General features: G+C 43.8%; 1 protein-coding gene across 10 annotated transcripts in view; it reads right to left on the reverse strand.

Annotated features, from left to right (window-relative positions):
• The window catches only part of CELSR1 (cadherin EGF LAG seven-pass G-type receptor 1), a 165,844-nt gene that overhangs the window by 59,017 nt on the left and 92,099 nt on the right, over positions 1 to 14,728 (reverse strand). For all 10 annotated transcript variants that reach the window (XM_030480073.2, XM_030480078.1, XM_030480076.1 and 7 more), the window contains exons 4-5: positions 11,761 to 11,876; positions 8,641 to 8,729 (exon numbers count right to left, since the gene is read on the reverse strand). In XM_030480073.2, the coding sequence (XP_030335933.1) occupies positions 8,641 to 8,729; positions 11,761 to 11,876 (205 nt within the window). The remainder of the gene's footprint in view (positions 1 to 8,640; positions 8,730 to 11,760; positions 11,877 to 14,728) is intronic.

The following is a 14,728-nucleotide window of genomic DNA, read 5'->3' on the forward strand; positions in this document are numbered from 1 at the left end:
CTCAATCCCTCAACAAATTAGTCTGGAAGCCACCGGGAGGATTAACTTCAGAAATTCTCCCTCAGATCGCAATTACATCTGCTCAGATGTCACCAGTGCAAATGTCTATCATTTGCATAAGTCATACCCAGCCTTTATTACTTACCGCATTTCCAGTGATATGACTTCTTTTGGGGTCTGTCTTTTCCAACCGAGTTACGAAGCACAGCACTCGGCAGGGGCAACCATGCCCCGGTGTGAGAGGTGCTCCCCAGCACAGGGGTTTAATTGCCAACCACTTTTCCTCACCATTGAGATTAAGAAGTAAACGATACTGCATAGTGTCCTGGATACTTTCAGGGCAAAGTCTTTCACCTCGGGTCCAATGACGAAAAGTTATGCCTAGCTGGTGGCAGCTGTGTGGCTCTGGTCCAAGGAGCTGGCAATCCCTATTCAGCCACAGGCATGTGCCTGCCTCATAACTCACCCGGAGCCTTGCTGGCAGGCTCAGCAGGGAGATCCAGAGCTGAGCAAACAAGGTGCCGTGCTGGAAGGGGAGCCCCGGCCCAAGGGGCAGCGTGGTGGTGGTGGGGTGGCCCAGGGAAGCCCATGCTGAGCAGCTGTGTGATGCTCATGTTTGCCTGTTGGTCCTGCGGGGACAGGGCACCACGAACCCAGCACTTCTAACAAGAATTAGCTTCCTTTATAGGAGAGAAAGCAGTAACCAGTGTCATCTGTGTCTTTTGGCACAGTTGTCACAGTCTAAGTTTCACTAAAATGTTGGTATCATCTGCCTTCCCCCCACTCCCCCAAGGGAAAGTGGTAATATCAATTATTGGTCCTGAATAAAGAATATATTTCCATAACAGGTGAATTTGCCATCACCAAAGAGGGTCTGTGTTTTCAGAAGGAAACGAGATAACCTATCTGCTAGCTCCACAGGCACCTGGTGCAGGGGCATGTCTGCCATAGCCAGCATGGCTCTTATGGTCGCTGCAGCAGACCATCAGAGGTTGCTGTATTTCATCCCACCCTATTCAAAATAAAGCGCTACATTACCCTCTCCAACACAGACCAGCACCGCTCCCACTGCCTGTGACTGCCCACGGCACTTGTGCTTATGAAGGGGTTTGCATTAAAGGGCAGGTTCTGCCTGCCCACAGCAGGGGAACGCGAACAGCCACCGAGCTTCCAGATGCCCATGAGCACACCGGCACACAGCCCTTTAGGTCTTGACTTTGGGGGTACGGCTGTGCCACCCCCCAGGGACTGGTGGCTAGGTGAAATGTGGTCCCAGTGGCTCTTGGGTGGGAGAACATGGGTGGACTGAGTTTTTGAAAGGGAAGTTTTCATATGCATCCTCAAGTCCTTCAGCAGTGCTCTTCCCCTGGCCGCTGCTAGGCAGCTGCGTGACACAGGATCCCAGAATCAAAACAGAGGCTCTAGTTAAACAAAGACAGTGATGAATGTTAGAGATCTGCTATAAAGATAATCCTAAAGATAATTCCGCTAATGAGTGGCAGGCATGACACGTGTAAGAGTATGAGTAAATGCAGGGGTTGTACAGGACTGAGCCCAAGAGCTTACACTTGCCATGCGGTCAGCTGAAGCGGGTGCTCTGTACAAGCAAGGCACGCTCCAGCAAGACACATCATGCATCTAAGTGAATCTGTGCCATCCTTGCTGCAGTGTACAACAGCCCCCTCCACATCTGCTGGTGGGCCCTGGAGGGCACTACACACTCCCCACCCCCACCACCTCTGCAGCTGCCCTGCGAGACTGCTGCTGATTTCTTGCTTAGTGTCATGGTTTAACCCTGGCAAGCAGCTAAGCCCCACACAGACACTCACTCCCTCCAAAGTGAGATGAGGACGAGAACTGGAAGGGTGAATGTGAGAAAACTCATGGGCGGAGATTAAGGCAGTTTAATAAGTAAAGCAAAACAAGGAATTCATTCCCCACTTCCCATGGGCAGGCAGGTGTTCAGCCATCTCCAGGACAGCAGGGTTCCATCACACGTAACCGTTTCTTGGGGAGACAAATGCTGTAACCCCAAACATCTCCCTCTTCTTCTTTCCCCACAGGTACCTCCCGGCACCAATGGCCAGTCTGTGGGGCACTCCTAGTGATCCACAGTACGGAGCAGACTCCAAACAGTCAGCCTTGCTTGGTGCCACAGCACAGCTGTACGGCCACGGTTAATAACCCTTTGGGATCTGCTTTGGCCGAGGAGCCCATGGGCGAGGGAGAAAGCCGCCTTCCCGTCCACTCGCCCACCGGCTGAGCAAGCACAAGGGGAGAGCTGCAGCACGCACCTGAGGTACAGAACATCAATTACAGCTCAGGACTTGGCACTGAAACAGAGGGTGTTCTGGCATCTGGAAACAGCTTCCAGCTGGTGGATGAGGGATAGATCCTCCCTGGGAAGGAATGGTACTGGCAAAATCTAGTGCACAAGTGGGCTGAGAACTACATCTTTACAGCATTAGCTCAGTCTTTGGTGATGCTCAAGCTCCAGCTTGCCCAGATGAAGGCCAGTTAACTCAAGAGAAACCATCATTTACCACAGGCAGGAGATTTTTGAAAGTGTTTGTGAGTCTGATTCAGAGCACTGCACCTCCTGTGCTTTGAATTCACAACATACCGAACATCAGCCCTAAGCAGCCCCTCGTTTCTTTCAAGTTTATCTCTAACTGAAGAATTTGCCTGTTTTCCCGGCAGCTGTCTTCAGGCTAAACGCAGGTCTGGGCTCTGCTGGGTTGGAAGTGCATAGGGATGGAAACCAGCAGATTCCTGCTAAATGTAACTGCCATGAAAGGGTGGGCTACCCCTAAGAGAGTCGAGCATCAAGAACCACAGCACTCTTCAATCCAAAGACATGCAAGGAAGAAGCTTACTACCAATTAGCAAATATGAGAAGAAAACTTATCCCAGTTATGGAAAAAGAGTAATGTTTGTCCTGACTCTCTCATCCTAGAAGCCTGCAGGCTCAAGGGACCAGCACAGTGGAGACACCCTCCAAGGCACCCATCATTTGACACGTCCTGAGCATGGAGGAGGATCCCAAGCACATACACTGCCAGGTCTTACAGCCCTTACTTTTGTGAGTCATTCTGTGAGTCATTCAGGGCTTTGTTCAACCCATCCTCCAGAACTACTGTACTGTGCATCAGACACTCTCTGAGAGCACATTTCTCTCTGCTGTTCTCAGGTTTTCTGTCATTTAGGTAAAGATATCCTGTGTCTCCTTAAATAGATCCAGAAGGAGCTTCTGTCTAGAGAACAATAATGTCCTTAAGCAACTTTGATGTCATATAAGTAACACATAAGATACACAGTATATAAATATACATGTACATGCCCTCTATAATTAAAAGAACATGTCCATACTCAAAACATTTTTATCTTGTGCCAAATGATGAATTCTACCCTGAGGTAATGAGTCAGGTAAAACATTAACATAAATTTGATGGTATATCTCAAATTCTGAACAAAATTGCATTTCTATCAGAAGTCTGTGAGAGTGGCTTGAAGTTTTTACTTAATTAAAAACACCACCCACTACCAGAATCCCCTGTCCCAAGCACTGCCTACAATCACACATGATCATATGTGTGCAACAAATGCCAGATATTTCATGTGATATCACTGATCCTGAGCATCATTACCATCCAACATTCTGGTGGTTTTGCTCCTATTCCAAGCCAGTATGAGCATGGCTGAGGCTACTGACCGTCATTCATACCATCAGGCAAATGAGAGCCAAAGGGTAAGGATCAAACTCCATCAGGGACTGACTAAACTCTCATATGGAAAGGAAGCACATTACCAAGGCAAAGAGGGCAGCTCACACTGCTGTTGCCCTTTACGCCAGCTATCCTGTGAACGAGCAGCAAGTTGTTTCTGCTGTTTTCTATCAGTTTTATTTGTCAGGCTGAAATCTTCCCCGTTCTCCTATTCTTCCCTCCAAAATAATATAAAAAACCCCATTTCTTGTGAATTTCTGATATATTTCTTATATACCTCTTGAGAAAGTAGGTCATATGCATTTCACCTTTAATTTAGTATCTCCCATTGATTTTAATGGCTGCAAGATCAGGATCCCAGAAGGTAATGTGTTTGAGCTAGCAGAGACAGCAAGTAGCTTTCCTCCCTGCTTTCCCCTCTCTGTCAGCAAACATCTATAATGGCAAGTAATACTGCTAACAGGTAAACTGATACCTTGCTACTCGGTAGCTGACAAGACTTTTAATATATAACTGAAACTAGAGAATGGTTATAAAACACCCCCAGTTCACTTCTGCTCTCTTATAGCTACAAATTTCTTCCCCTTGGTGTTTTCCCTTCCATAAATTCAATACAGAGCCAACACTTCCTTAGCACAACATCCACGTGCTTCCCTTAGGCACTTCCACTGAAACCAAGTGTGTCAGCTGTTAGCAGGGGAGGATGCATCCATTTCCATCACCGCATGGTAAATGAAACGACGTTGCTTCCATTCCTCCTCTGACAATCTGTTTCATTAATACAACGTTTTCAGTGCCTGAACATACTAGGATTTGTAAGAAAGCATCAAATACTTGAGCTGGCAGGAACTTGTTTGATGCTTCTCTGCAAACACGGTGGCACAAAGCTGGCTCTGGACTCATCTCTTACCAATGAAGCTCCACTGTTTGTCCCTCAGTGGCAGGGGCCCCTCGCAATTATAAAACACCACAACATTTTTTCATTAACACTAAAGATAAATATTACCAAGCACATTGCTTCTAAGCTGACTACAGAAAATGATTTACGGAAGTCACTTCTATGCTGCTTATTTCATTTTACCAAACTGACTTTTCAGAGGGTGGCAGCATCACCAGGATGCCACATTAAGGAAACAGCTGCTGCAGAAGTTTCCCACCACAGTTGCCCCTACATTCAAGTCACCCACTCCTGGAGTCTAAATTCCACTGATGTTCAGCCAAATGTCATCCACAGAACTGCACGTGCCAAAAACCACTCAACCTTTGCTCGTATCCTACCACGATCAACTCGGATTGCAGGAACAGCTTTCAGAGCTGTGAAAACTCATCTACAAGAATTTGCTTTGGACTGAAGTGATTTAGATTATGTATCAAAGCCTGTTAGTCATTCTCCTCAAAAACTAAAGATCAAAACTTGACCTCAGCTGTGATGAAATCTAATACTCCGTACATGAATTACTGTATTATCTGAAAGCCCAAAGAAGACTGAACCCTTTTTTCTTGCTAGATGCTGTACAAATGTGGAAGGAAGGAAATAAACTGAACAGTTTCTAGCTTAGTTTTTAAAAAGATGCTTTCAAGAAGCTTAAAAAAAAAGGTGCTGGGAAAGAAGGATGAAGCTAAGAGAGTATCTGACCCCAAACGCTTGCTGTGAGCACAACAGGAAACTTTTAAATTGCTATTTATTCCAACCTGCACCACAACATCTGTCACATTTCTAAGGCAGGAGGAAATATGAAGAAGAAAAAGCCCGAAGAAGCTTGTCACTGCCCAAGAACACTGTGTTGGGCAGGGAAGAGGACAGGCACAGCTGTAATGACCCCAGTAGCAGGACAAGCAGCCTGGCAGCACTCAGCTGTAGGGGAGTGAATAATCAGAGAAGTTCAAAATGTCTGTATGGGTTTTGCTGTTCAAAAAAAGCACATACGTGGCACAGGAAGTGACAGAGGAAGAGACTGATGAATGGATAAGCGAAAGTTATCACATTTATTAAAGAAAACCTGCTGGTGGAGCAAAAGGCAGATGGAGGCAGATGAAACTCAACACGAGTGAGGGATAACAAAGAACACGTATAAATACCTCTTTAAGGGCTTTTTAACGTGAGACATAGATAAATGAATAGAATGGATCTCTACAGGTATCTGGGACGATGGGTTATGCATTTCCCAAAGACTGCAACGGGAAGAGATGTCTAAAAAGGAGCAAAGACCAGAAGCTCCCCAGGCAAACAGCAGAAGGGAAGAAGGGGCAAGGAGCCCCATGGGGATGCTGGTGGAGGTAGCCCCTGTGGCCCTGCTGCCAGGGACAGGGTGCTGATCCAAAATGCCAGAGCAAGCCAGGGGCAGAGACAAGGGAGGGGAGTGCAGAAGGGGCTGGAGGTAGAGATCAAACATGAGCTGGAGGCAGGGAGGAGGGAGACAGCTCAGGACGGGGTGTGCCTGCTCAGGAAGGCTGTGCAGTATCTGAGCAGAGCAAAGGAGTTGAGTAGTGATGGGATGAGGACCTGATACTGTGGTAGGATTTTGGAAAGAGCAGAAGGATGCAGTACCTGCAAAATAATATGAGTGTGTAATTTAAGCAAACTCATGAGTTTTGGGTACTCTATTATTCAAACATGTCTTAGCTGTGTCAAGTTTAGACACAGCATCCCATTTATCTTGGCACAACTCAAATCCCTAAATTATCTCTGTCTTTTCAACCTCCTCACAGGAACTTTACTTCCAGCTCTGTTAAAACATGAAGTAGCCAAGGAGCTGCTTTACAAACAAATACCAGAAGGCTTATCCCTGCTGCAGGGTGCGGCGGGCAGCCCGCGGGCAGGTCTGCAGAGCTGCCTCTGGCTGCCGCTGCCCGCAGTGCCCACTCTGTCCTTTGCTACCGGAGAGCTGGTGCAACACAGGCAGTTCCCAGACACACTGCAAAGGCCTGAGAGCACGCTAAATACATGTAGGTTAGCGTATCCTACTTGTGCCCTTTAATCAACATAGTGAGCTCCCCTCTGCCAGTCCAAATTTTACCATTCTGGAATAAATACTGCTAAGGGGAAGGTGATGACCTCGGTCTCCAACACAGACAGCAAAGGGCGCAGCGCTGCTCTCCACAGTGACCCTGTTTTTCATCACTTTTATATCATGTGAGTGGCAAACACAGTGAAATCAGTGGTGTTTCCTAGCACGGGCCCTCTTCTTTCTCTCTCTGCCCTCAGTTTTCTCCCATGCAGTGGGGACTGGCTCATTCTCCTTCGCAAAACTGGGGCAGAAGAAGAAAATGATGACAGGGTGCATGTGTTAATGACAGGAAAATACCAGCTGCTAATATGGCACACCTACCAGTCTGCTTGAACAGCAGCAAGCCCTGAAAGTGAGGCAGGGGTTTAATTTTAGCATCCATATCAGATCTCTTCGTCTTTTAAAGAGTGTCCTGAGGCTGCCTGGACCCCTTATCTGCCTTGCAGTGCTTCAGCAAGCTGCTTCAGTGGCTGTCCCTGCAGCTGTGCCCTCCACTCCTCATCCACCAAGGAGCTTCAAAGCTGGAACATCCCTCCACTGCCTCAGCAAGTGCCAGTTACTCTACTGAAGTGATTCAATGAGAAATACGCAGACTACGAAAACATGGCATGTTGCAGTTTGTAAGGAAGAGCCTCGCAGTGTCCACAGATGCATGCATGGTGGCACACTAAGTTTTGCTTCTATTTCTCTGTGCTCCAGGTAGTAGAAAGTATATTAACTACGAAATTTATTTTATAAGTTTTAACATTTATTTTTTAATATGAAATAACTAATAAGAAAGGGTTTTATTTCCTCTATAAAACACCCTTGGGCTAGGAGACCCTATCTAGGAGTCCAAAGAAAATTTTAATCCTCCCATTCAAACTGCCACACAAACTGTGATGAAAGGATGCAGCACTGGGAAATAAAGAACTTGCTGACCATATTAATCCTTCATCTTCCATTCAGCTTCCTACATCAGTATCCTGTTTCCTTTTTAACAGCCAACAATGCTCCTCTATTTCCTTACGTGATCCACCATCATGCTATCATGTCAGACTTAAAAGCAACGCTTGTCAGTAACTAACTGAATTTTCTAATTTTTGTTATAGATTACACAAGAGCTCTGACATCTATCTGCAAACAGTGACACCGTACACCCCAACACCCTGCTTTCTGGTTCATCACAAAATGGCTGGTTCACACAAAGCCCCTGCCTTCGGTTCAAACTGAACCTGCTCTTAACAGCTACCAAGGGTGCAGCTGCGGGATGGGGACCACTGAGCACACCTTTGAGTGCCACGGACTGTGTGCAACGGCGCTTTTTGCACTTCTCTTGCATATCTTTTTATATAGTAGACAAAAAATTGATTTAGTAAGATAGCCCTTGATTACTGAAAAGTGTCAGCCATTTAATAACCAAACTTTCCAAACCAGAGAAGCTTGTGTGAGCTAAACTTGTCATTTTACACAAGAAGACAATTATAGGGAAGAATTTTGCTTTGCATCAGACAATTCTATACCAGTGGCTTGTAGTTACTACACCAAAGGCTTCTGCTCTGCACAATTCTTTAAAAAGATCAAAATCAGTGAATCAGATGTTTTAGACACACTGACACTTGTGAGGGTTTAAAGAACTGAAAACTAAAATAGTTCCAAGTACCTGAAGGTTCCCCTGGTAGTACTTCTGAAAAGGACATACTAGTGTTTTGGGGCTTTTTTGCCTTCCTGAGACAAAACTCAAAAGCCAATGGAGGGAATTTTCATTCCAGGCAAGGTGAGCAAGACCAGTACCACTTGTGCAGAGCTGCAGCAATGTGCCTGGTTAAATAAACTCAAGGCACCCGCCTACATCAGGTCAGAGCTTCACAACCCATGGCGCTATTACTTTACAAATAATAGGTCATCTTCGACACCATTAGTCTTACCTTATTGTAGTACTGCACCTGGACCGAGTGCCACTGCCCATCGCTGACCCCTCCTGGAACGAATGGTGCCACCGTGGTGGTTGTCTCCCCTGCAAGGGCAGGCAGAAGGGAAAAAGTAAGTCAGCATCACTGCAAACTCCACTCTGCACTAAACCAAAACATGGAGAGACCCTCATCAGGCACAGGATGCAGCTGGCTTACTTCACCATGGAGGAATTTGGGGTTTTGTCCTGTGAGATGGAAAATATCCCCAGTTTCATGGAATTATTTTGGTGCACAAATACAAAAATAGATTCTGGCACATCCAGGTAAATTGTGTTATTTTTCATTATGCTTCTGCAGAGTGCTGTAGCAGATGCAGTGGGTAGATATAGCTATTGCTGAAGCGGTCAACTGAGGAAAAGATGTACATGAATTTTTCTGCATTTCTGCCAAAGGCAGCACTTTGAGGGTTTTTTAACATGATGGGTATCGTGCCAGGATTATTTTGTCAGGGAAGGGAAGCCTACGCCTCGTCAGAGCTGAGAGTGAAATCCAAAAGCCCTCCAGTGTAAACCCCATGGTAACCTTGGTCCCAGCAAAATTTTTACGACGATTAATAATATTATTGGCAGCCTTTCAGTATTTAAATTTGAAAGCAAGTCCTTGCCATTGCAATTGTTAAGCTGAAGCTTTTAAGCCAGGTCTGAGTCAGCAGAAGCAGCTCAGTAACCAGGCATATCTGTTCCGAGGTAGCAGCAAAATAAACATTCATGTTGAAAGCACATGAAAGGCCTGGCACGGAGGAGGGATTGCTGGGTTTCGGCCTTTTTTTTTTCTTTCTCTCTTTTTTTAACAGTTGGAAAATTCTACATAATAAACCACAGGAAAAATAACTCCCTCCCATAAGCTAACGAAGTTCAGAGTATTGTTGAGCTTAAAATGTACTTTCAGCTCTATCTGCAACAAATGCTTTAACCTGTGTGAAGTAGTATTCCCATGTCCCCTACTCTCTTTTAACCCCCATTCTATATACTTCTGTTATTTAAACAGTACAGATTTCAGCTTAGCATATTTGACATCTTGCTCTAATGTTTTTTATCATTAAGTGATAAAAAATCTGTGGTGAAATTGGGCTTTTTATGCAGCTAGCACGTTTCTGTGAAAGGAAGATCACCAGTCTCCAATCCTTTTGCTTTGCTTTCTGTGAAAAAGTTGTTGCGACAGGTAAAACAGTCAGATCAGGTGTCCAAAACTTGTACTGTTAGTTAAAAGCCACTTAAAACTATAAAACATAAACCATTCTCCTTCCAAAGAAAATACCATTTGTAACATACAGGACCAGACCTGCTCTCAGGTGCAGCAGTGCAAATCTAAATTTAGTTTCATGTATTTTAAAGGAGTTCCTCCACATTTAAATGCATATAAGTGCAAGTAGAATTTATTTTTTTTCCCATTCATCCTCAGGGTGCCTTCCAAGCAATTTGATTCAAGTTTAGACAGGCAGAGCAGAGCTACAGAAGAAAGCACATCACTCCAAATGCAGCATGTTATTTCATTACACTAATCCATTCAAAAGCCTGCCTTAAAATCTAATTTAGACAACTTTGAGCTAATAAAGGGGAAATGAAACCGGATATCTTCAACCCAAAGGTCCATATATGCACTTAAGCATCGCTGGTAAATTGATGGGGTCACTTAGGATTTACCATGAGGTCTGAGTGACTGTCACTGGTGATGAGTGTGCAACACTGAGGTGGGCTCTGCCTCTGCTTCTACTTGCTTTATCACTTGCAATGTCTCACTTTTCACAGAAATAAACTAAGAGTTGAGTTGACTAGAGCCTGCATGTCTATCCCAAATATGGATAATGGGAAATAACAGGATTATTTCCTCAGTTACATGCCTGATACAGAGGTACAAACATCTCACTTGACCTGCACGTAACCCCACTTGACCTACACGAGAACAGAACTTCCCAGTTTCTATCCCAATGGAAAACAACCCCGAAACCTGTGACAATGAGAGGTTGTCTGCCCTGCTGAGATTTGGTAAAGCCACCAAAGCCTTCCCACTGAACAGACCTGCTCTTGGCCTGAAGCAGGAATGCAAGTGGTCCATCAAGAGGGACTCCGAAAGCCTTGGCAAGCCTGGTGAAGTCCAGGAGGTGATTCCTAGTGCCTTCAGTGTGCTTCAGCCATGCTGTACAGCTGTGTACTACCCCGTCATGGCAATTAGCGCAGCTGGACATGAGGTTTTGGATGAAACTTTGGCTTTTTTAACTTGGGAAACACTGCTCTGTTCAGACTGCAATGGTCAGGGTTTGCTCTGATCACACTTGTGTCACAAATTGCTTTGCCACTGCCAGGGCTGCTTTTCTGGAGGAAAACCCTCCCCTGGGAGAAGGCCACAGAGGCAGGGATACATGCCACCCCAAGCTGCACTTGGTGGTCTTCCCCTCTCTCTGCTCCCAGAAGCACCAAAAGACACTGGCTTTGTCCTGGTGAGAAAGCAAGCAAACGCCAAAGCCTCTGTTTCTTGTTTCCTAGCCTACCGTAGCAATGAGTGGGAAGCTAAGTTCTTCTAAATCCATGGTTGTTTATGTCTTCTTCCCAGAAGACGTGCTTCTACAGCACAAAAGTGCATTTTTGGAACATCACTGCTCACCACCAACCCCATGGCAGGCATTCTTCACTTGCCTGCTAGCTTTTCCTTTGACTCGCATGTATTTTTTAGGTAACATTTACACACACCTAGTTTCACCAATGGCGTAGTGTAAAAATACATAAACACATGACGTTTATCACAGTGTGATAAAATGAAGTCTCATTTAAGCAAACATTGGCTCAGAGGCCAGCTTTCAGGCTAGCGCCAATCTTTTATAGTAGTCATAAACTCTGGCTTTTATAACTGCTATGTTGACAAGCTCCTGCCTGCGACAGCAAGTGTAACCACCACAAACCGCTACAATCTGGAGCACTTTGCAACACCTGGCATCAGTTGTTCACTATAAAATGTTAGCCAGTTACTCAACTAATGAGGCAGCAAATAGCCATATAAAATCCTTAATGCATATTTCCAAATGGCTTGAGAGGATCTCCTGACCACAAGCAGAAACGCTCGACTTGAGCGAGACCTCACCTGCAGAGAACGTGAGCTGGATCTGCTCCTCAATGATCTCCAAGGCAATGAAGTCGTGCTTCTCGTTGAAACGCCCATTGTAGAGGAGGAGAGCATTCCTTTCCCTGGTTGCAAACCTAGAATGCAGAGACAAGGGGTTTGTGCTTAATGGCTTTTGAATTAAAGACTGATGGTCAAGTCCTCCAGAAGAATGACAGCATTGTGTCTATCACAGAAGCAAGCCTTTGAACCTCCCTTCAGACAGAAAATTGTAACATTGAGGAGTCAGCTGCAGGATAAATCTACTCTTTCACAATCAACAGAGGCAAGCGAGATGGAAATTGCAGAAACCTACTCTGCAGACATCTGCTGTGGATGCTGACCCTCACAAGGGGTAGAATTAGGCAGATGCATGATACAGCCTGAGTACCTGGCATTCACCAAACAGTAGCACTTACTACACTTCGCAAACAGTCCGAAAGCTAGAAAGCATTTTCAGGTCAAAAGGGGGATACTTGCTGCTTGCTTGCTGTCTAAATGCTACAGGGTACACAGAGCGTCACCAATTGATTAAAAAGACCTGATGGGAGGCAAGGGAAAAAGAAAGATAAGAGTTACTTTAATAATGCCATGTAGACAATTGGGGTTCATCAATCAACAGGGCAGTCAATTGGAGGAAGGAAAATAAACACTTAAATGATTCCACTAAATCAGAGCGCCAATGGGTGTCTTTCGGTTTGATTTTTCTTGTGTTTCTAATATGGGATGTATCACACCTTTCCTGCAGGAAAACAGGCACCCCCACATTTAAAAAAGCCTGAGGGTTTTTGTCAGCACAGAACTTCCTTTGCAAATTTCTGTGTGTTTTGTGTATTTTATAATTTTTAATTGAATCCCATTATCTTTGGGAATTTACACACAGATTCCATCTACTTAGAAATGCAAAAAAATTATATTACACTTTACATAAACATTTTTACAAAGATTAATATTCTATAAAGAGAGAAAGAGAGAGTGAAACCATGGGAATTTCTTGTGTTTCCCAATGGCAGTGTAGTGTGATTTTGTATCTATCTTGAACTTCAGGAAATATCCCTGATTTAAATTAACCCACTTTTCCTACAAATGAATGAAATGCTGAACACAGCTAATGAAAGCTGCCTTCCACAGACAGAAGAAATGATTCTTGTGCCTGTCATGTCATGTCTGCTAGCAAGACCCTCCTGCGTTGCAACAAGACCTGCACTCAGAGAATGTGAAAGAAGCAGTATTTTAGGACACCAAGGTCCGATATTTGAAATAAAGAACTTAAAAACCAAATAATATTTTTAAAAAAAAATATTTGTCAGACCTATATATATTGTGGATCACACTGAGTATAGACCTTTCTGAACCAGGAGCCTGAATGTGAGCTACATGGAAATGCAAATTTTTATTCCACATATTTTTTAATATTCTTTGAAGGAAAATGAATTGTTCTGGTTCAAAAAAACAGCAGTCAAAATTTTGATATTTCCAGTAAAATACAAACTGCAAAGAATATCAGCTGCAGTCCATCAAAATATTATATGACTGTTTTTGACTACTTTTAATCAGTTTTGAGATACATCTTTATTTCTAAATTTATTTGACATAATATAAAATAATATTCTAGAAGTAAAAGGCAAACTAAATGCATTAAGACAATACTGTTGAAATAAATAGTTCAATATTATCAAAACACTGATTTAGTTTTCACTTTTCACCATCAAACATTTCATCCAAAGGAATACAGTTCCTGTAGAACATTTCCCAAGACTGTATTTTTCCATGGATAACTGCTTCATCGAAACATTTTGATAAGATCTATCCAGAATATATATGAGAAAAAGAAATGAGAATAATATTAGTAATGCTTCTTTAATGGGCAGAAAGTTTGATTAGCAGCAACAGGAACTTTAGTTCTGCTTGAGCGTATTTTCTGATATGGTTACAATTCTCTACCATAATTTTAATTATTAAGCTATTAAGCTATTTTTTACATTCTTTACTCATTCTTTACTCAGTTCCATTGACTGCCACTAGTCAAAAGCATCTTTTGTATCACACTAATAGCTAAAGCACTACTGCTTTTGAACCAATCTAGTTATCACCAGCTGGGAAAAAAAAATACTGTTTTTTAATAGGAGGGGTATTTTTAATCTCAGGATATAGGAAACAAAACACACTTTCTTAGAGAATTTTGAATAAATAGTGAGAAAACCTCTCCACTGACAGTGTCTCTTGAAGTGAAGGAGTAGCGAGTGTTGGGAGTAAGCAAGGAAGATGTATACTGTTGAGTGCAGAAAGACATGCCTGGTCAGTAACCTAAATACTTCTAAGAAAAAAAAATAAACCACATTTTAGTTACAAGACTGGACAATGCAAACATATTGCTCTTTGCAGGAGTCACTCGAGGCTAAGGTAAGCTAGACACTGGGATTTTACAAATGCTCCCAAATCACAAAATATGTAAAGGCAAAGCATCGTCTAGTCAGACTGCTAATTCCTGCTTATCCTCACATAATGTTTTCCACCTGCACTGAAGGATAATAAAAGCCAAAGAAATAATAAGTAAGTGTGACTAAAAGTGAACTTCAGGTATGGAAAGCTAAACGTGTCGTTATCCCAGACCATATGGGTTGAGCCCCATGATGCTCTAGACTTGTTACAATCACACCGAGTGCTTAGCTCATGACTAAATATGCCATCTTGGTTTTAAGGAGGGTGAAGAAACCACTACCTTGTACAGCAGTTTGCTGTTTCTCAATAACCCCTACACAGAGCACTTGAGTCACTTCAGCTTGAAGCACCCTACACGTCAAAGATTTCTTCCTGAAAGCCTGAAAAATGACACTCCGTGGCTGAGGGGACACGCCAGGAGCAGAGCAGGTTATTCACGCTGGCAGTCAGCCCAGACTGCTCCTTTGTTTGCGCTCACTGAAGGTCTAACAAGGCCTTTCGCTCCTGA

This window comes from Strigops habroptila, chromosome 3 (assembly GCF_004027225.2).
Source record: "Strigops habroptila isolate Jane chromosome 3, bStrHab1.2.pri, whole genome shotgun sequence".
In the NCBI taxonomy this organism is placed as follows: domain Eukaryota; kingdom Metazoa; phylum Chordata; class Aves; order Psittaciformes; family Psittacidae; genus Strigops; species Strigops habroptila.